The sequence below is a fragment of the Myxine glutinosa genome, chromosome 2, assembly GCF_964187855.1.
Source record: "Myxine glutinosa chromosome 2, kmMyxGlut1.1, whole genome shotgun sequence".
NCBI lineage: Eukaryota > Metazoa > Chordata > Myxini > Myxiniformes > Myxinidae > Myxine > Myxine glutinosa.
The window spans coordinates 119,947,960-119,970,830 of NC_136262.1; the positions used below are offsets into that span (position 1 = coordinate 119,947,960).

At 44.8% G+C, this 22,871-nt stretch overlaps 1 protein-coding gene across 3 annotated transcripts in view; it reads right to left on the reverse strand.

Annotated features, from left to right (window-relative positions):
* Positions 1-3,187: 3,187 nt before the first annotated feature.
* LOC144890651 (uncharacterized) overlaps positions 3,188-22,871 on the reverse strand; it is a 71,422-nt gene continuing 51,738 nt past the window's right edge. For all 3 annotated transcript variants that reach the window (XM_078771564.1, XM_078771562.1, XM_078771561.1), the window contains 3 exons: positions 19,834-19,921; positions 12,629-12,702; positions 3,188-4,578 (listed from right to left, as the gene is read on the reverse strand). In XM_078771564.1, coding sequence (XP_078627690.1) covers positions 4,472-4,578; positions 12,629-12,702; positions 19,834-19,921 — 269 coding nt within the window. In that variant the 3' untranslated portion in view covers positions 3,188-4,471. The remainder of the gene's footprint in view (positions 4,579-12,628; positions 12,703-19,833; positions 19,922-22,871) is intronic.

The window sequence follows — 22,871 nt, forward strand, 5'->3', positions numbered from 1 at the left end:
CGTGCTCCTTCAACGGGTCGGGAAATGCCCGGGCCGGCGCTCAATTGTGGCGATGAGCGCCGGCCGTTCGAGCAGCCTGCTGTTCATAACGGACACCTTCTCCGGGCGCCGTTACCTGTGCGACACGGGAGCGCAGGTGAGTGTCATTCCCGCCGGCACGTCAGACAAGCACGCCGCGGGTGGGGGCCCCGCGCTGCTTGCCGCGAACGGGACGCCCATCCGTACGTACGGAAAACGCTGCCTCTCTCTGCGGTTTGGAGGGCAGGTTTTCCGATGGACGTTCGTCACCGCCGACGTGCCCATGGCACTGCTTGGCGCGGACTTCCTGTGCGCTAATGGGCTCCTGGTCGACGTCAAGCGCAGACGGCTTGTCCAGGCCGAGACGTTCAGCTCGCTCGCGTGTGCGTTGCCCAGCTCAACGAGCGGCTTGCCAAGCGGCTTGCCGAACGATTCGGTTCCGGCCACGTTGGTCTGTACGCTTCCGGCAGCGGACGCATTCACCCGCCTCCTCGCCGGCTTCCCGGCCCTCACGCGGCCCACCTTCTCGGCGGGGGCCGTCAAGCACGGGGTGGCCCATCACATCCCCACCGTCGGGCCACCGGTCTACGCCCGGGCACGCCGCCTCGAGCCGACGAAGCTGGCGGTGGCAAAAGCGGAGTTCGCTACCCTGGAGCGACTCGGCATCGTTCGGCGCTCAGAGAGCGCTTGGGCGTCGCCGCTGCACATCGTGCCGAAGCCCGGCGGGGGATGGCGACCGTGCGGGGACTATCGCCGTCTCAATGACGCCACGACTCCCGACCGCTACCCCGTCCCCCACATTCAGGACTTTTCCGCCCGTTTGGCGGGCAGGTCCTTCTTCTCGAAGGTGGACCTCATACGCGGCTACCATCAGGTCCCCGTCAGGCCGGAGGACGTCCCGAAGACGGCGGTCATCACGCCATTCGGACTCTTCGAGTTCCTGCGCATGCCCTTCGGTCTGAAGAATGCGGCTCAGGCGTTCCAGCGACTGATGGACAGCGTCCTGCGCGACTTGGATTTTGTCTACGTCTACCTGGACGATATCCTCGTCGCCAGCGCGTCCCGCGAAGAGCACCTACGCCACCTCCGCACGCTCTTCGAACGCCTGGGCCAGCATGGCCTGATTGTGAACCCCGCAAAGTGCCGGTTCGGCGCCGCCACAATCGATTTTCAGGGGCATCCCACCTGGTATCCCTGCACCCCGGACGCCGCCGATCGCCAGGGGGCGCTTCGGCCGGGTCATTCGTCTGCCCCGCAAACTGGCCCTCCAGGTGCGCGGGAATTCTGGGGGGGCGCGTGTGGCGGACACAAAAGCCCACTGGCGTGGTGACATCATTCCACGCACCAAGTGGGCGGTGGCCACGCCCGAGGGGTAGGCGTGGCCTCATGATATACACCGGGCGACCAGCCCGGAGGAGTTCAGTGTTACAGTGTAGTCTTACAATAAAGACGTTTATATGTTACCGCTTGTCCGCTTCCTCCTTGCTCACAAGCAGCGCGCGTAACGCCGCGCTTTATATATATATATATATATATATATATATATATATATATATATATATATATATATATATATATATATATATATATATATATATATATATATATATATATATATATATATATATGTGTGTGTGTGTGTGTGTGTGTGTCTGCATATGTATGTGTGTGTATGTATAGCTGCATAATTATGTATATATATATATATACACACACACACACACACACGTCCCAAGGCACATGTATATATCCCACATCCCACATGTATATGCATGTTTAAAGTGTACATTCGCCGCCCGGCAACGCCGGGTACTTCTGCTCGTAACTCATAAAATAAAAACGAAGAAATATCTCTCAGCAATTTCCCGTCTGTTAAGTTATATATTTTACAAATGTGAATGACACGTCCATGCACACGTGAAATGGAGTTTGTTTTTTCACACGTGATTACGTGAACCTTTACTTCCGGATAATCATGTTGAATGAAATAAGAACGAAGACGACTGTCATCAAACGGAAAAGTAATATATCTTAACGGAAAAGAAAAAGCGAAATTTTAATAAATGTCGACATTTTCCCCGACTGTTATATTAGGCGGTGTATTTTCGTGTATCATCATGGCGCGATTTAAAAAAATATATCTCGGCAATTTCCCGTGTGTGCGTGAATGTTCTCAATTATTTCTGACACCGAGTCTAAAACCATAGATAAAAATTAAATCAGATGGTGAATGCGGGATAAAATCGTGAGGGTGACTCAATGAATGGGCTTTAGTTTACAGGCCTTTGAGAATTCATTTCGCTCTATAAACGGAAACTTTCATGGGATTCTCTTCCGGTTTTTTTTCCAACCGAGTCTAAAACTATGTTAGCGACTGTTAAAAATGAAATGATATATCGAATTTGAGTTGAAATAAACGTGTGTGAGAGAGAAAGACAGCACGGGCCTAACTAAACAGGCCTCAAAGCTATTCGAGTTAATAAAATGGTGGATATTTGTTTACATGAAGCCTCTCCAAGAATGGGTGGAGCTATGGGTGGAGCTGCTCTGCAAACGGAGTAAGCCACACCCCGGACAGACAGACAGACAGACAGAATCACCTTCGCCTATTATAATATAGATGATGTCATCGCTCACGTGGTCTGGCAGCCATATTGGATCAAAGAAAAAGAAACGTTCAAAAACAGAAGAATTGGCTCACACCAAGTTGACTGCGCAGGGTCAGTATTCTATGAATACCATCTAGTTGTACATGTTTCATTTACACCAAAAAGGGCAGTGCAGGTATTTGTTGTTCTATGGTGGTTGTGGACCTTGTGGTGGTTGTGGACCTCGTGGTGGTTGTGGACCTCGTGGTGGTTGTGGACCTCGTGGTGGTTGTGGACTTTGTGGTGGTTGTGGACCTCATAGTGGTTGTGGACCTCGTTGTGGTTGTGGACCTCGTTGTGGTTGTGGACCTCATGGTGGCTGTGGACCTCGTGGTGGTTGTGGACCTTGTGGTGGGATCCTGAGATGATTTATTTGTTTTTCACTTCCTATTTCTCAACGTGCATTCTACCCGTGACATTTGAGAGGTTGCACCTACTGTGTACCGTACAGGCCGTGTGGGTGTGCATTGTGTACGACGTTCACAAATCCCATACACCAGGTAAAAGGTAAAATGCACTGATCGTTTCGGTAAAACCTTTATAACCCCTTACCCCGATACAACACCTACGTCTACACATGGGGCAGACATAGCCAGGGGCTTTGTCACGTGCTCAAGGTAGCATACCGTACATACTAAATGGTACTTTTAAACTACATCCCTAGGGCTATCACAATTATAGAAAAAGCAACACTACAGGTATATTAAAAGCACAAAGATCACCGTGAATGTAAAGGTGAATTTAAACCAACATGGCGGGTATATTATAGGTGAGGCATGAGGCCTAGTGGTCTGGCCGCGTCCCCGCTCATCCTCCCGTGAGCGTTTACGGTGCACCGAGGTGTATCTTGATGTTACCTTGCCCAGCCTCCATAACGGGCTCACCTGCTCACCGTGTCGTTCGATGGTGAGCGAGAAGCACAGGTACCTTCAAGTTTCACGTTTGATTTCGAGTTAACATTGTATTGTGGATTGTTAATGGGGGAAAGAAAGATTGGTGTCAGGTAGTGGGGAAATGGCAGAGCCCAGGTACACAGAGATTGTGGGATGTATGACAAGGTAAAGGTAAACACAGGAAGAGTGATCATGGGAAGGTGAAGGTAAACACCAGGTGTGATCATGGCAAGGTGAAGGTAGACACCAGGTGTGATCATGGGGAAAGAAAGATTGGTGTCATGTAGTGGGGAAATGGCAGAGCCCAGGTACACAGAGATTGTGGGATGTATGACAAGGTGAAGGTAAACACAGGAGCGGTGATCATGGGAAGGTGAAGGTAAACAACAGGTGTGATCATGACAAGGTGAAGGTAGACACCAGGTGTGATCATGGGGAAAGAAAGATTGGTGTCATGTAGTGGGGAAATGGCAGAGCCCAGGTACACAGAGATTGTGGGATGTATGACAAGGTGAAGGTAAACACAGGAGCGGTGATCATGGGAAGGTGAAGGTAAACAACAGGTGTGATCATGACAATGTGAAAGTAAACAGGAGGTGTGATCATTTTAAGGTGAAGGTAAACAGGAGGTATGATCATAGTAAGGTGAAGGTAAACAGGTGATGTGATCATGGGAAGGTGAAGGTAAACAGGAGGTATGATCATAGTAAGGTGAAGGTAAACAGGTGATGTGATCCTGGGAAGGTAAAGGTAAACAGGAGGTATGATCATAGTAAGGTGAACGTAAACAGGTGATGTGATCCTGGGAAGGTAAAGGTAAACAGGAGGTATGATCATAGCAAGGTGAAGATAAACAGGTGATGTGATCATGGGAAGGTGGATATGGAGTCGTTGAGGCAATGTAATCCTAAACTAGCATTGGCCGCAGCTTTTGGTGCACATGGAACCCATCAAGCCACACAGGCCACCTTGAGCCATTCGGCCACAGCTGTGGCTCAGCTGGTCCTTGCACAGAGAAGCTAACAGGTGAGGTCATTGGGGAAGAGTTGGAGAAAAATATCATCAGCATCATTTTGAGGATGGAAACTTTTTACTTCTTCCAATGGCTGAGCTAGGCCTGCATTTGGCACATGACCAGCACTTGGTGTTACCAAGTTATTGTGTAATTTTAAACATACACATGACAGAATGACATTGCACCCCTTATACAAAAAAATCATAGAAAGGTGAAGGTAAATGCAGGAGATGTTGATGTCATCTGCTAATTTGGAAAGCCTAATTTTAGGCCCACAATCCAAATCATTGATTACAAATAATAAGGGTCCCAGTACTGATCCCAAAGGCACCCCACTACACTACTTACATCCTCCCAGATAGACATCCTCCCACTCCCACTCACAACCACTCACAACCTCCCACTGTCTGTCGCTCTCCAGCCGACAATGTATGGTCTCCAAGACAATCCGTCACTAAATTAGTGATCGCTCAGGTGGAGAATTTCACCTGAGTCCATCTCACGATCCACCAATCCACCGTTACATGATTTCACTTTTCCGGTCCTATCATTTTTAACTTTTCACTTCCCGGAATTATATTTACTAGGGCATGCCCGTACTATATATATATCTAAAATTATATCCCCCCCCCTCTATTTACATGAAATGGTTTGGTCCATTCGCAAAGCCAAAGCGAACGGCTTGCGAGTACGGTGACAATCCCCCCCCCTCTATTTACATGAAATGGTTTGGTCCAAAGCGAACGGCTTGCGAGTACGGTGACAACCCCCCCCCCCCCCCTCTATTTACATGAAATGGTTTGGTCCAAAGCGAACGGCTTGCGAGTACGGTGACAATCCCCCCCCTCTATTTACATGAAATGGTTTGGTCCAAAGCGAACGGCTTGCGGAGTTTGGTAAAGAAATCGCCATAGCGTGCACAAACGCGCAGGAAAGCGAAAGAATCGCAAATTAGTTTTAATTAGTTTTAAAACATAGTTTAACGCCAACATAGCGGCAACATTGTTTGCCAACGTGAAATAAATGAATACGCTCTCAAATGTGCCGTCCGAGGCAGAGTCTGTTCGCCACGTTCGGCACACGTGATAGCTCGCTGCTCTCTGATTGGTTGAATCGTTTTTTGGACATAGCTCGGTAACTACTTGTCCGATTAATATGAAACCTTGAAAAGGCACATCCTCGGGTCCCCAGCAATATACCTGGCAAGTTTCAAGTATATCGGACCCGTGGTTGTCGAGAAACAGCGGTCACAGACACACAGACACACAGACATACAGAGATTACTGGAATTATAGATAGATAACTTTTCACTTCCTGGAATTATGTTTTTAACTTTCTCTTCCTGGAATTATGTTTTAACTTTGCACTTCCTAAACTTATATTTTTAACTTTCACTTCCCGGAATTATATGTTTTTTAAACTTTTCACTTCCAGAAATTCTATTTATAACTTTGCACTTCCTAAACTTATATTTTTAACTTTCACTTCCCGGAATTATATGTTTTTTAACTTTTCACTTCCCGAAATTATATTTATAACTTTTCACTTCCTAAAATTATATTTTTAACTTTCACTTAACGGAATTATATGTTTTTTAACTTTTCACTTCCCGAAATTATATTTATAACTTTTCACTTCCTAAAATTATATTTTTAACTTTCTCTTCCTGGAATTACATTTTCACTTTTCCCTTCCTAGAATTGTATTTTTAACTTTTCACTTCCTAAAATTATGTTTTTAACTTTCTCTTCCTGGAATTACATTTTAACTTTTCACTTCCTGGAATGATATTTTTAACTTTTACTTCCCATAATTATATTTATAATTTTTCTCTTCCTGAAATGATATTTTTACCTTTTCCCTTCCTAGAATGATATTTTTTTACTTTTCATTTCCCGGAATTATATTTTTTAACTTTTCACTTCCTGGAATTATGTTTTTTTTTTAACTTTTCACTTCCCGAAATTATATTTATAATTTTTCTCTTCCTGGAATCATGTTTTTAAACTTTTCCCTTTCTAGAATTATATTTTTAACTTTTCCCTTCCTAGAATTGTATTTTTAACTTTATCTTCCTGGAATTGCATTTTAAACTTTATCTTCCTGGAATTATATTTTTAACTTTTCCCTTCCGAGAATTGTATTTTTAACTTTATCTTCCTTTAATTGTATTTTTAACTTTATCTTCCTGGAATTGTATTTTTAACTTTTCCCTTCCTAGAATTGTATTTTAAACTTTATCTTCCTGGAATTACATTTTAACTTTTCACTTCCTAGAATTATATTTACTAGGGCATTGCCCGTACTATATCTATATCTAAAATTATATCCCCCCCCCTCTATTTACATGAAATGGTTTGGTCCAAAGCGAACGGCTTGCGAGTACGGTGACAATCCCCCCCCTCTATTTACATGCAATGGTTTGGTCCGAAGCGAACGGCTTCCGGAGTTTGGTAAAGAAATCGCCATCGCGTGCACAAACGCGCAGGAAAGCGAATGAATCGCAAATTCGGTTTTATTAGTTTTAAAACATAGTTTAACGCCAACATAGTTTGCAAACGTGAAATAAATGAATACGCTCTCAAATGTGCCGTCCGAGGCAGAGTGTGTCCGCCACGTTCGGCACACGCGATCGTTCGCTGCTCTCTGATTGGTTGAATCGTTTTTTGGACATAGCTCGGTAAGTAATTGTCCGATTAATATGAAACCTTGAAAAGGCACATCCTCGGGTCCCCAGCAATATACCTGGCAAGTTAAAAGTATATCGGACCCGTGGTTGTCGAGAAACAGCGGTCACAGACAAACAGACGTACAAACGTACAGACAGAGATTACTGGAATTATAGATAGATAATTTTTCTCTTCCTGAAATTATATTTTTAACTTTTCCCTTCCTAGAATGATATTTTTTACTTTTCATTTCCCAGAATTATATGTTTAACTTTTCACTTCCTGGAATTATGTTGTTGTTTTTTTAACTTTTCACTTCCCGAAATTACATTTATAATTTTTCTCTTCCTGGAATCATGTTTTTAACTTTTCCCTTCCAAGAATTGTATTTTTAACTTTTATTTTCCTGGAATTATATTTTTAACTTTTCCCTTCCTAGAACTGTATTTTTAACTTAATCTTTCTGGAATTGTATTTTTAACTTTTCACTTCCTAAAATTATATTTTTAACTTTCTCTTCCTGGAATTACATTTTAACTTTTCACTTCCTAGAATGATATTTTTAACTTTTTCTTCCCAGAATTATATTTATAATTTTTCTCTTCCTGAAATTATATTTTTAACTTTCTCTTCCTGGAATTACATTTTAACTTTTCCCTTCCTGGAATGATATTTTTTACTTTTAATTTCTTGGAATTATATTTTTAACTTTTCACTTCCTGGAATTATGTTGTTTTTTAAACTTTTCACTTCCCGAAATTATATTTATAATTTTTCTCTTCCTGAAATGATATTTTTACCTTTTCCCTTCCTAGAATGATATTTTTTTACTTTTCATTTCCCGGAATTATATTTTTTAACTTTTCACTTCCTGGAATTATGTTTTTTTTTTAACTTTTCACTTCCCGAAATTATATTTATAATTTTTCTCTTCCTGGAATCATGTTTTTAAACTTTTCCCTTCCTAGAATTATATTTTTAACTTTTCCCTTCCTAGAATTGTATTTTTAACTTTATCTTCCTGGAATTGCATTTTAAACTTTATCTTCCTGGAATTATATTTTTAACTTTATCTTCCTGGAATTGTATTTTTAACTTTATCTTCCTTTAATTGTATTTTTAACTTTATCTTCCTGGAATTGTATTTTTAACTTTTCCCTTCCTAGAATTGTATTTTTAACTTTATCTTCCTGGAATTACATTTTAACTTTTCACTTCCTAGAATTATATTTATAATTTTTCTCTTCCTGAAATTATATTTTTAACTTTTCCCTTCCTATAATGATATTTTTTACTTTTCATTTCCCGGAATTATATTTTTAACTTTTCACTTCCTGGAATAATGTTGTTGTTTTTTAAACTTTTCACTTCCCGAAATTACATTTATAATTTTTCTCTTCCTGGAATCATGTTTTTAACTTTTCCCTTCCAAGAATTGTATTTTTAACTTTTATTTTCCTGGAATTATATTTTTAACTTTTCCCTTCCTAGAACTGTATTTTTAACTTTATCTTCCTGGAATTGTATTTTTAACTTTTCACTTCCTAAAATTATATTTTTAACTTTCTCTTCCTGGAATTACATTTTAACTTTTCACTTCCTAGAATGATATTTTTAACTTTTTCTTCCCAGAATTATATTTACTAGGGCATGCCCGTACTATATATATATCTAAAATTATATCCCCCCCCTCTATTTACATGAAATGGTTTGGTCCAAAGCGAACGGCTTGCGAGTACGGTGACAATCCCCCCCCTCTATTTACATGAAATGGTTTGGTCCAAAGCGAACGGCTTGCGAGTACGGTGACAATCCCCCCCCTCTATTTACATGAAATGGTTTGGTCCAAAGCGAACGGCTTGCGGAGTTTGGTAAAGAAATCGCCATAGCGTGCGCAGGAAAGCGAAAGAATCGCAAATTAGTTTTAATTAGTTTTAAAACATAGTTTAACGCCAACATAGTTTGCCAACGTGAAATAAATGAATACGCTCTCAAATGTGCCGTCCGAGGCAGAGTCTGTTCGGCACGTTCGGCACACGTGATAGCTCGCTGCTCTCTGATTGGTTGAATCGTTTTTTGGACATAGCTCGGTAACTACTTGTCCGATTAATTTCAAACCTTGAAAAGGCACATCCTCGGGTCCCCAGCAATATACCTGGCAAGTTGCAAGTATATCGGACCCGTGGTTGTCGAGAAACAGCGGTCACAGACAAACAAACAAACACACACACAGACACACACACACACACACACACACACACACACACACACACACACACACACACACACACACACACACACACACACAGAGATTACTGGAATTATAGATAGACTAGGGCATGCCCGTACTATATATATATCTAAAATTATATCCCCCCCCTCTATTTACATGAAATGGTTTGGTCCAAAGCGAACGGCTTGCGAGTACGGTGACAATCCCCCCCCTCTATTTACATGAAATGGTTTGGTCCAAAGCGAACGGCTTGCGAGTACGGTGACAATCCCCCCCCTCTATTTATATGAAATGGTTTGGTCCAAAGCGAACGGCTTGCGGAGTTTGGTAAAGAAATCGCCATAGCGTGCACAAAGGCGCAGGAAAGCGAAAGAATGGCAAATTAGTTTTAATTAGTTTTAAAACATAGTTTAACGCCAACATAGTTTGCCAACGTGAAATAAATGAATACGCTCTCAAATGTGCCGTCCGAGGCAGAGTCTGTTCGGCACGTTCGGCACACGTGATAGCTCGCTGCTCTCTGATTGGTTGAATCGTTTTTTGGACATAGCTCGGTAACTACTTGTCCGATTAATATGAAACCTTGAAAAGGCACATCCTCGGGTCCCCAGCAATATACCTGGCAAGTTTAAAGTATATCGGACCCGTGGTTGTCGAGAAACAGCGGTCACAGACAAACAAACAAACACACACACAGACACACAGACACACACACACACACACACACACACACACACAGAGATTGCTGGAATTATAGATAGATAATTTTTCTCTTCCTGAAATTATATTTTTAACTTTCTCTTCCTGGAATTACATTTTAACTTTTCCCTTCCTGGAATGATATTTTTTACTTTTCATTTCTTGGAATTATATTTTTAACTTTTCACTTCCTGGAATTATGTTGTTTTTTAAACTTTTCACTTCCCGAAATTATATTTATAATTTTTCTCTTCCTGGAATCATGTTTTTTACTTTTCCCTTCCTAGAATTGTATTTTTAACTTTTCTTTTCCTGGAATTATATTTTTAACTTTCCCCTTCCTAGAATATTGTATTTTTTACTTTATCCAATACACGGGGTCGAAGAGGGCATCACCGATACATGGGGTCGAAGAGGGCATCACCGATACATGGGGTCGAAGAGGGCATCACCGATGCATGGGGTCGAAGAGGGCATCACCGATACATGGGGTCGAAGAGGGCATCACCGATACATGGGGTCAAAGAGGGCATCACCGATACATGGGGTCGAAGAGGGCATCACCGATACATGGGGTCGAAGAGGGCATCACCGATACATGGGGTCGAAGAGGGCATCACCGATACATGGGGTCGAAGAGGGCATCACCGATCCATGGGGTCGAAGAGGGCATCACCAATACATGGGGTCGAAGAGGGCATCACCGATACATGGGGTCGAAGAGAGCATCACCAATATGCGGGGTGTAAGAAGGCATCACTGATACATGTAGTTGAGTTGGCATTGTGTAGAGATACGGTGCACACTGACGCAGTAGCGTATTTCATGTGTTTGACACCCATGTGGCTTGGTGTTGTTTGTATGTCAGTAGTGCGACTGTGAGCAGCTGTACTTTAGTTGTTTGCATGATTTGTCTGTGAGTGGTTGTACTTTAGTGGTTTGCATGATTTGTCTGAGTGGTTGTACTCTAGTGGTTTGCATAATTTGTCTGTGAGTGGTTGTACTTTAGTGGTTTGCATGATTTGTCCGAGTGGTTGTACTTTAGTTGTTTGCATGACTTGTCTGTGAGTGGTTGTACTTTAGTGGTTTGCATGAATTGTCTGAGTGGTTGTACTTTAGTTGTTTGCATGATTTGTCTGAGTGGTTGTACTTTAGTGGTTTGCACGATTTGTCTGAGTGGTTGTACTTTAGTGGTTTGCATGATTTGTCTGAGTGGTTGTACTTTAGTTGTTTGCATGATTTGTCTGAGTGGTTGTACTTTAGTGGTTTGCATGATTTGTCTGAGTGGTTGTACTCTAGTTGTTTGCATGATTTGTCTGAGTGGTTGTACTCTAGTGTTTGCATGATTTGTCTGAGTGGTTGTACTTTAGTTGTTTTCATGATTTGTCTGTGAGTGGTTTAGTTGTTTTCAATAGTACTTTAGCACAATAGCACAATAGCACAATAGTACTTTAGTTGTTTTCATGATTTGTCTGAGTGTTTGTACTTTAGTTGTTTTCATGATTTGTCTGAGTGGTTGTACTTTAGTTGTTTGCACGATTTATCTGAGTGGTTGTACTTTAGTTGTTTGCATGACTTATCTGTGAGTGGTTGTACTTTAGTGGTTTGCATGATTTTTGAGTGTGAGTGGTTGTACTTTCGTGGTTTGCATGATTTTTGAGTGTGAGTGATTGTACTTTAGTTGTTTGCATGATTTGTCTGAGTGGTTGTACTTTAGTGGTTTACATGATTTGTCTGTGAGTGGTTGTACTTTAGTTGTTTGCATGACTTGTCTGTGAGTGGTTGTACTTTAGTGGTTTGCATGAATTGTCTGTGTGGTTGTACTTTAGTGGTTTGCATGATTTGTCTGAGTGGTTGTACTCTAGTTGTTTGCATGATTTGTCTGAGTGGTTGTACTCTAGTGTTTGCATGATTTGTCTGTGAGTGGTTGTACTTTAGATGTTTTCATGATTTGTCTGAGTGGTTGTACTTTAGTTGTTTGCACGATTTATCTGAGTGGTTGTACTTTAGTTGTTTGCATGTCTTATCTGCGAGTGGTTGTACTTTAGTGGTTTGCATGATTTTTTAGTGTGAGTGGTTGTACTTTAGTGGTTTGCATGATTTTTGAGTGTGAGTGGTTGTACCTTAGTTGTTTGCATGATTTGTCTGAGTGGTTGTACTTTAGTGGTTTGCATGATTTGTCTGAGTGGTTGTACTTTAGTTGTTTGCATGATTTGTCTGAGCGGTTGTACTTTAGTTGTTTGCATGATTTGTCTGAGTGGTTGTATTTTAGTGGTTTGCATGATTTGTCTGAGTGGTTGTACTTTAGTGGTTTGCACGATTTGTCTGAGTGGTTGTACTTTCGTGGTTTGCATGATTTGTCTGAGTGGTTGTACTTTAGTTGTTTGCACGATTTGTCTTGTGTTGTAAAGCGATACGCTTGTGGTTACGGTACTTGTTAGAACTGCAGGTACCTTTGTGAATCTCGTCGGACTCGCACACCGTGCGGATGCACACCTCCTTGTTTACAACATACATGCGTCTGCTCCTGCAGAAAAAACCAGCGACATGATAAAGGTTTTACTTCAACATCAAACACACCTGTCAAAACACATTCGTGTCACACTCCATGGATGCACCTCATCCCCACAGATGTAACCAGGTGAGAAACAGTGTGGTAAAAACAGGTGAGCAACAGTATGGTAAAAACCAAGTGAGCAACAGTGTGGTAAAAAAACAGGTGAACAGCAGTATGGTAACAACCAGGTGAGCAACAGTATAGTAAAAAAACAGGTGAGCAACAGCATGGTAAAAACCATGTAAGCAACAGTAAGGTGAAAACCAAGTGAGCAACAGGTTTTTGTACACCGCTCCTTTCCTATGCCATCTCCAGGCGCTGCATAACGTCATTGCCGGAACCGAAGGGGGCACCGAAGGGGGCTCGGCAATGACGCACGCTGAAAGGGAGAACGTACTCAGTTTTCACTCTGGTTGTTTGTTTGTTTGTTTGTCCGGGCGAAATCTCAGCCATCCTTTGAGCTCGGAAGCTGAAATTTGGGCACAATAGTGAGCAAGTCCTTTGTCAAAAACGATATTTTTGTTTTTTGATTAATGCCAATTGGACATGACAATGACCAGGTGATTTGGCTGTAAAGGGTATTTTTGATTTTTTGATTAATCAATTGATCGATTAATTATTTAATTATTCGATTAATGACTTCATTTTTTTTTTTTTAAAGTTACAGATTCAGATGAAACGGTGTTGGTTTAAGTATTCTATTAGGCAATTGATAAATTATTTAATTATTTTATGATTATTATTTATTTATTTTCATTATTCATCTTTTTTTTCTTTTTTTTCTCATCTCGGCAATATCTCAGGCACCTTTTGAGCTAGGAAGCTAATATTTGGACATGACAATGACTAAGTGATGTGGCTATGAAGGATATTTTTGATTTATTGATTAAGCATTTAATCCATTAATTATTTATTGATTAATAAATAAATTATTTAATTTTTCCTGATTATTATTTATTTATTTTCATTAATAGTCATTTATTTATTTCCTTTCTCATCTCGGCAATATCTCAGGCACCTTTTGAGCTAGGAAGCTGATATTTGGACATGACAATGACCATAATTGACCAAGTGATGTGGCTATAAAGGATATTTTTGATTGATTCATTAATCAATTAATCGATTAATTATTTATTGATTAATAAATTCATTATTTAATTTTTCCGATTAATGACTTGTTTAATTAATTTTCTAAAAGTTACAGCTTCGGATGAAGCACTGGTGGTTTAGGTATGCTATTAGCCAATTGATGATTTTTAAAATTATTTTATTATTATTTATTTATTTCCTTTCTCTTCTGGGCAATATCTCAGGCACCTTTTGAGCTAGGAAGCTAATATTTGGACATGACAAAGAAGAAGTGATTTGGCTGTCAAGGCAAATTTTGATTTATTGATTGATCAATTAATCGATTAATTACTTAATTATTCGATTCATGACTTCATTCATTTTTTTTTAAAGTTACAGATTCAGATGAAACGGTGTTGGTTTAAGTATTCTAGCAATATTGATAAATTATTTAATTATTTTATGATTATTATTTATTCATTCTCATTTGTAATCTTCCCCCCCCCCCCCCCCTCCCCCTCATCTGGGCAATATCTCAGGCACCATTTGAGCTCGGAAGCTAATATTTGGACACGATAGTGACCAAGTGATGTGGCTATAATGGATATTTTATGATTTATTGATTAATTAATTTATCGATTAATGATATGTTTTTTTTTTTTTTTTTTTTTTTTTTTTTTTGTATACAAGATCGAGGCTCGTGAAAGAGCGAACATTAATCACACAGAAAGACAAACCGACACATAAAACATATAACATCGGGAGCGGTAGACAAGATGGGGAAAGAGGGGGAAGGACACAAACACAACATTTGAGAGCAGGGACCGAGAGACATGGAGACATCGAGAGATCTGAGAGAGGGCGAGGGCTTTGGGGGGGGGGGGGGCATGGGAAGGGGGCGGTGGGAGAGGTATAAAACATATGGACACTGCCAGGACTTCCAGGAAAGAAGTTGGAATTTCAAACAAGGTGGATCTGGGGTGAATTAGCGGGGGTAGAAAAGATCAAGGTTTTGGATGGGGGAAGATAAGAGATGGTGGTGAACAGCTGTTTTAAAGACCTGGAGGGAGGAGTGGGATTGAAGGGAGTGAGGGAGTTTGTTCCAGAGGCGGGAGAAAAGAGGAATGAAAGAGTGAAGGTGAGCAGAGAGCCGAGATTTCGGCAGTTTAACCATCAGAGGGTTGCTGGCAGATCTTGTGCGACCTGTAGGAATATTTGGGGGACAGAGCACAGAGAGAGCTGGGGGTGCAAGGCCGGAGAGGAGTCGGTAGAAGACAGAAAGACCACCTACCTGCCTGCGGTGAGTGAGTGAAAGGCCCTCAGAGATAGCTTCATCGCGTGAGATTCCAATAATTCTGAAAGCTTTGGTTTCAACAGCGTGAAGCCGAGCTAGGTGTGAGGCAGGAGCACCGGCCCATAGGGGAGAACAGTATTCCATTCAGCTGCGGATGAAAGCCTTGTATGTGGTGAGGAGCTCAGGTGTGCCGAGGAAGGACTTCGCACGACGGAGGATGCCCAGTCGGCGACTGGCTTTGGAGGCCAGCTTGGAAATGTGGTTTTCCCAAGAAAGATCATGGCAGATAGTGAGACCCAAAATCTTGAGCGACAGAACTTCTTGGAGAGGATTGTTGAGAAAGTAGATGGGAGGGTTGTCCAGTCGATCTTTTCGGAGAGACATAGTAAGAGTGTGAGATTTGTCAGGATTGAAAGACATGTTCCACTTGTTTGACCAGTCTGTGATTTTGTCCAGGTCTTCAGAGAGTGAGGAGGCAGCAGACTGCCGATCTGAGGGAAGAGGAATGGAGCGGCAGAGAGTGGAGTCATCAGCAAAGAGATAGAGAGGATTTTCGAGAGAGTCAGAGAGATCATTGATGAAGACCAGAAAAAGCACGGGGCCCAGAACACTGCCTTGGGGAACTCCAGCCTGAACAGGAAGAGGAGATGAGAGAAACCCATTCAGGGCCACACGTTGACGACGACTAGAGAGGAAGTCCGCCAGCCATGCGTGGAGATTTCCATGGATACCAAAGGAGGAGAGTTTGGTGAGCAGAGCGGGGTGCCAGACCGTGTCGAAGGCACGTGATATGTCGAGGGAGACAGCTCTAATTTCCTGTTTGGCATTGAGGACCTCCATCCATTGTTGAGACAGCAGAAGCAGCATGTCCAGAGTAGAGTGACCTGGTCTGAAACCAAATTGATGATCAGAGATCAAGCCATTGGAGAAGAGGAAAGATTTCATATCCGAAGCAATGATGGATTCCATGACTTTGCTGATAATTGGGAGAAGGCTGATTGGTCTGTAGTTGCTAGGATCTGTTTTTGCACCTTTTTTGTGCAAAGCGGTGATGTTGGCTGATTTCCAAGCAGATGGCAGTTGACCTTGAGCAAAAGAGAGGGTGAAGAGAACAGAGAGAGGGTGAGATAGAGCAGCAGAGCAGGATTTTAGGACCCGTGGGCTGATGCCGTCGGGTCCAGTTGCAGAATCAGAGTCGAGGGTTGACAGAAACTTTTCCACCTTGTCAGGAGGAAAGGACACGGAGTCCAGGAGCAGCAGGGTACGACTGGGTATGGTGGGTACAGAGAGGGATGGGTTTGGGACACAAGATTTAGAGGCAAACACAGAGTTGAGGCATTCAGCTTTTTCACGTGCGGAGTCAGCTGTGTAGCCGTTTGAGGTAAGGGAGGGGATGGAGGGGGAACAAACACCAGAAACGGATTTGACCAGACGCCACCAGGATTTGGAAGAGGGAGACAGATAAGAGTGTTCGGTCTTGAGAACGGAGAGATATTGTTTCCTGGCTCTCCTGAGGGTGGACACACACTTGTTTCGGGCTTTGTGAAAGGAAATGAGATTTCCTTCCGTTGGATTTGCTTTCCAGGAGACGAAGGCAAGTTGTTTCTGGGCAACAGCCTCACCACAAGATTCCGTGTACCATGGACGGGAGGAAGGGTATGACAACTGAAGACGAGATGGGATAAATCTGTGCATGAGAGAGAGCAATTTACTTTGGAAGAATTCCCAGGATGAGTTGATGTCAGAGGTGGTAGAGATGGGAGACCAGTCCAGATGATTGATGGCTGCTTGAAGACCGTGCCAGTTGGCCTGAGTGAAATGCCAGACTCGTCGACGCTGAGCAGGCTCCCTGAGGATGGTCAGAGAGATGTCCACTTTAACAAGGACATGATCAGATGATCCGATCGGAGCAGAAGAAGAGCAGCAGACATTTTCAGGGAAGTTAGTCATAACCAAGTCCAGAAGAGAAGATGTTCCGTTGACTGAGATCCGGGTCGGGAAATTGACAGATTGTGTCAGTCCCAGTGAGTCGCAGAAGTCCTTTGCTGAAGAGCCATGGCTGGTGAGAGAGGTACCCACACCCAGCCAACTGGCATGGTGACAATTGAAATCACCACATATGAGGAAGAGAGAGTTGGGATGAGTAGATAGAAGTTGGTCCATATCATCAGACAGCGAGATGTAGATGGAGTCATCACTGTTTGGTGGACGGTACAACACACATATGAACAAGAGGTGGGAGCGAAGGGGAAGCCGTAGCCAGAGGTATTCCTGGGGGTGAGGTGGAGAGAGTGCAGTGCAGGGCGAGTGAGGAAGAGAGTTTTTGATAAAGATAGCAACCCCGCCTCCAGGACGAGGCTCAGGTCTATCATACCGGAGGAGGGAGTAGCCCGGGAGAGATACTATGGAATCAGAGACATCATAAAGGAGGAAAGTTTCTGTTAAGCAGATCACGTCTGGTTTGACAGAAGCAACCTGTATGGAGAGATCAGTTAAGTTTGAACGAAGGCCCCGGATGTTTGAGGTCCATACCGTTAATGAAGAGGAAGGGGGAGCATCAGATACAGAACAGGGGGGAGGAGGGGTAGGGTAAGATGTGGAAGAGGTGGAAGAGATAGGGAGAGCTGTTGAAGGTGTGTCAGAGATTTCAGAATAGCTCGGAGAAAGGGAAGGATGGGGCGGACAAAAGGTTTGATGGTGATTGGGTGAGCCACAATGACGTGTTATTTGAGGAGGGGGAAGAGCGAGGCAGAAGGTTGGGGGAGATGGAGGTGAGAGTTTGAAGGGGGAAGAAGTGGGGAGGACGCTTTGAGGAGGGGGAGTGAGAGGGGGGAAATTGAGAAGCAATGAGGGTGGGGAGATTTGAAGGGGAGGGGTGAGGGGGGAGTTTGGGAGGGAAGGGACAAGGGGAGGGATTTGAAAGGGATGGGATATGGGGGAGATTTGGAGGGGAGGGGTGAGGCAGGAGTCTAGGAGGGGAGGGGCGAGGGGGCGTCTTGGCGGGGAGGGGTGAGGGGGTAGTTTAGGAGGGAGGGGGCAAGGGGGGAGATTTGAAAGGGATGGGTGATGGGGAAGATTTGGAGGGGAGGGGTGATGGGGAAGATTTGGAGGGGAGGGGTTATGGGGAAGATTTGGAGGGGAGGGGTGATATTGGATTTTTGAAAGTGTACGATTTATGGGAAACGAACATTTATTGCAAAATGAGTTTCTTGTGACCTTCGAGTTAAAAATACGTTTAAGGACGCTGGATGGAGGATGGAGTGCAGGAGAGTTTAGGGAATGTAGAAAAAAGGCACTATAGGATATTTTTTTTGGATATATGGATATTTTTTTTGGGATGAATTGATTTGGTGAGCAAGTCGAAAGCAGCCTTTTAAAGAAGAAGAAGAAAAAGGTGTTATAAAATATGACGGAATACATAACTTGAGGGGAAAGTGTAAACATTGAAGGTTAATGAGTGAAAACTATCTGGGGAAATGGGGGAGAAACACGTGGTCGAAGAACGAACGAACGAATAAGAATGAATAAACGAATGAGAACAGAGAAGGAAATGTTTTTTTTTTTTGTTTGTTTTTTTTTAGTTGAGATTTACACAAGGAAGTAGGTAGGCTATGGGTGAAAAGCCTGGGAATACAGAGAACGAAAGTTATTGGATCACAAACGACGGACCGCTGAGAGAAAAACAAAGCCTCAAGGTTGTACAGTGCACACTGTACAAGGCCTCAAGACACGACACGGCAAACAGACGATCAATTTATGAAAGATAAACACCGAGAAACAACCAAAGTTGCACACAATAACTTCACGCACCGAAAGATAAATACAGTTTCGACAAAATACAATTGTGAACAGACTTAACTTCGAAAAACGTGGAGACCGTGTGGAGCTTCGAAAATCCCTCCCACCGTCTCCGAGATCTCGCGAGATCTCCAAGTAATTGATTAATTGATTAATTTCGGTTAATGACTTATTTAATTAATTTTCTAAAAGTTACAGCTTCGGATGAAGCACTAGTGGTTTAGTTATGCGATTAGCCAATTGATTAAGAAAATATTTTATGATCATTATTTATTTATTTTAATTATGCAATTAATCAATCAATTATTGTACACCTCTCCCTCCCAATGCAGTCTCTATGAGCTGCACGGCGGTATCGCCGAAGGCGCCCCGGCAATGCCGCGCTGGAGGATATTTATTTATTTGGCATGGGGGCGGTGTACTTTGAATGGATCTGTACTTGTTTTTAATTATTATTGAAATTCGCCGGACACAAGGCTGAGAGCCATTCAATGTGTTGAGATACAAAAAAAAAGAAACGAAGAAAAGCAAAGAAGACATGAAGAATGATCAAAGATGAATACTTTTTTTTTTCATCAGGTGATACGCAAACTCGACCCACACGTCGGGTGAGTACTCTCCTCGTTGCATAAATAAAATTGAAAATTTACTGGGATGTCGAGGAAACATGTTTGGCACAGAGAAAAACTATTATGAATTCGTCTTAGCTTTCTCATTGATATCAAAGGTCATGACCTCTGCCCATGATATCAAAGAGAAAGCGAAGACTAATTCAAACGTTCATCTAGAATTCTAGTTCATATCGCCTGTTCTGATCATCAAAAAAAAAACTGCTGGTAAAACAAAATAAACTTGGTTTGGCCTAAAGTATTCCTTGTACAGATAAACTCCATGAATGTTCGGAGTGATTACCTGTACGATTCAATCCACGGCTGTCTTACCTGTAAAAACAGAGGGTTTTGATGCATTCCTTGCATGGCTTGTTCACCGAGTAGAGCCGAGTGCACACGTATTGCTCCTCACGGCAATCTGTGACACACACACGCACGCGCACACACCCTTAGACACATGCCGAGAGGTAGAGGTACAAAGCAGGGCCGGGAGTCATGCTAAGAGGTACAAAGCAGGGCCGGGAGTCATGCTAAGAGGTACAAAGCAGGGCCGGGAGTCACCCTGTGAGGTACAAAGCAGGACCGGGAGTCATCCTGAGAGGTACAAAGCAGGGCCGGGAGTCATGCTAAGAGGTACAAAGCAGGGCCGGGAGTCATCCTGAGAGATACAAAGCAGGGCCGGGAGTCATCCTGAGAGGTACAAAGCAGGGCCGGGGGTCATCCTGAGAGGTACAAAGCAGGGCCCGGAGTCATGCTAAGAGGTACAAAGCAGGGCCGGGAGTCATTCTGGGAGGTACAAAGCAGGGCCGGGAGTCATCCAGAGAGGTACAAGGCAGGGCCGGGAGTCACCCTGAGAGGTACAAAGCAGGGCCGGGAGTCATCCTGAGAGGTACAAAGCAGGGCCGGGAGTCATCCTGAGAGGTACAAAGCAGCACCGGAAGTCATCCTGGGAGGTGCAAAGCAGCGCCGGGAGTCATCCTGGGAGGTATAAAGCAGGACCGGGAGTCATGCTAAGAGGTACAAAGCAGGGGCGGGAGTCATGCTAAGAGGTACAAAGCAGGGCCGGGAGTCATGCTAAGAGGTACAAAGCAGGACCGGGAGTCATGCTAAGAGGTACAAAGCAGGGGCGGGAGTCATGCTAAGAGGTACAAAGCAGGGCCGGGAGTCATGCTAAGAGGTACAAAGCAGGGCCGGGAGTCATCCTGAGAGGTACAAAGCAGGGCAGGGGGTCATCTGAGAGGTACAAAGCAGGGCCGGGAGTCATGCTAAGAGGTACAAAGCAGGGCTGGGAGTCATCCTGAGAGGTACAAAGCAGGGCCTGGAGTCATCCTGGGAGGTACAAAGCAGGGCCGGGAGTCATCCTGGGAGGTACAAAGCAGGGCCGGGAGTCATCCTGAGAGGTACAAAGTAGGGCCGGGAGTCATCCTGAGAGGTACAAAGCAGAGCCGGGAGTCGTCCTGGGAGGTACAAAGCAGAGCCGGGAGTCATCCTGGGAGGTACAAAGCAGGGCCGGGAGTCATCCTGGGAGGTACAAAGCAGGGCCGGGAGTCATCCTGAGAGGTACAAAGCAGGGCCGGGAGTCATCCTGAGAGGTCCAAAGCAGGGCCAGGAGTCATCCTGAGAGGTACAAAGCAGAGCCGGGAATCATCCTGGGAGGTACAAAGCAGGGCCGGGAGTCATGTTAAGAGGTACAAAGCAGGGCCGGGGGTCATGCTAAGAGGTACAAAGCAGGGCCGGGGGTCATGCTAAGAGGTACAAAGCAGGGCCGGGAGTCATCCTGAGAGGTACAAAGCAGGGCCGGGAGTCATGCTCAGGGGTACAAAGCAGGGCCGGGAGTCATCCTGAGAAGTACAAAGCAGGGCCGGGAGTCATGCTAAGGGGTACAAAGCAGGGCCGGGAGTCATCCTGGGAGATACAAAGCAGGGCCGGGAGTCATGCTAAGAGGTACAAAGCAGGGCCGGGAGTCATGTTAAGAGGTACAAAGCAGGGCCGGGAGTCATCCTGAGAGGTACAAAGCAGGGCCGGGAGTCATCCTGAGAGGTACAAAGCAGGGCCGGGAGTCGTCCTGGGAGGTACAAAGCAGGGCCGGGAGTCGTCCTGGGAGGTACAAAGCAGGGCTGGGAGTCGTCCTGGGAGGTACAAAGCAGGGCCGGGAGTCGTCCTGGGAGGTACAAAGCAGGGCCGGGAGTCGTCCTGGGAGGTACAAAGCAGAGCCGGGAGTCATCCTTGGAGGTACAAAGCAGGGCCGGGAGTCATCCTGGGAGGTACAAAGCAGGGCCGGGAGTCGTCCTTGGAGGTACAAAGCAGGGCCGGGAGTCGTCCTGGGAGGTACAAAGCAGAGCCGGGAGTCATCCTTGGAGGTACAAAGCAGGGCTGGGAGTCGTCCTGGGAGGTACAAAGCAGAGCCGGGAGTCGTCCTGGGAGGTACAAAGCAGGGCCGGGAGTCGTCCTGGGAGGTTCAAAGCCGGGCCGGGAGTCGTCCTGGGAGGTACAAAGCAGGGCTGGGAGTCGTCCTGGGAGGTACAAAGCAGAGCCGGGAGTCGTCCTGGGAGGTACAAAGCAGGGCCGGGAGTCGTCCTGGGAGGTACAAAGCAGGGCCGGGAGTCATCTGGGAGGTACAAAGCAGGGCCGGGAGTCATCCTGGGAGGTACAAAGCAGGGCCGGGAGTCATCCTGGGAGGTACAAAGCAGGGCCGGGAGTCATCCTGGGAGGTACAATGCAGGGCCGGGAGTCATGCTAAGAGGTACAAAGCAGGGCCGGGAGTCGTCCTGGGAGGTACAAAGCAGGGCTGGGAGTCGTCCTGGGAGGTACAAAGCAGAGCCGGGAGTCATCCTGGGAGGTACAAAGCAGAGCCGGGAGTCATCCTGGGAGGTACAAAGCAGGGCCGGGAGTCATGCTAAGAGGTTCAAAGCAGGGCTGGGAGTCGTCCTGGGAGGTACAAAGCAGGGCCGGGAGTCGTCCTGGGAGGTACAAAGTAGAGCCGGGAGTCATCCTGGGAGGTACAAAGCAGAGCCGGGAGTCATCCTGAGAGATACAAAGCAGGGCCGGGAGGTACAAAGCAGGGCCGGGAGTCATGCTAAGAGATACAATTACAAAGCAGGGCCGGGAGTCATCCTGAGAGATACAAAGCAGGGCCGGGAGGTACAAAGCAGGGCCGGGAGTCATGCTAAGAGATACAATTACAAAGCAGGGCCGGGAGTCGTCCTGGGAGGTACAAAGCAGGGCCGGGAGTCATCCTTGGAGGTACAAAGCAGGGCCGGGAGTCGTCCTGGGAGGTACAAAGCAGAGCCGGGAGTCATCCTGGGAGGTACAAATCAGGGCCGGGAGTCGTCCTGGGAGGTACAAAGCAGGGCCGGGAGTCACCCTGG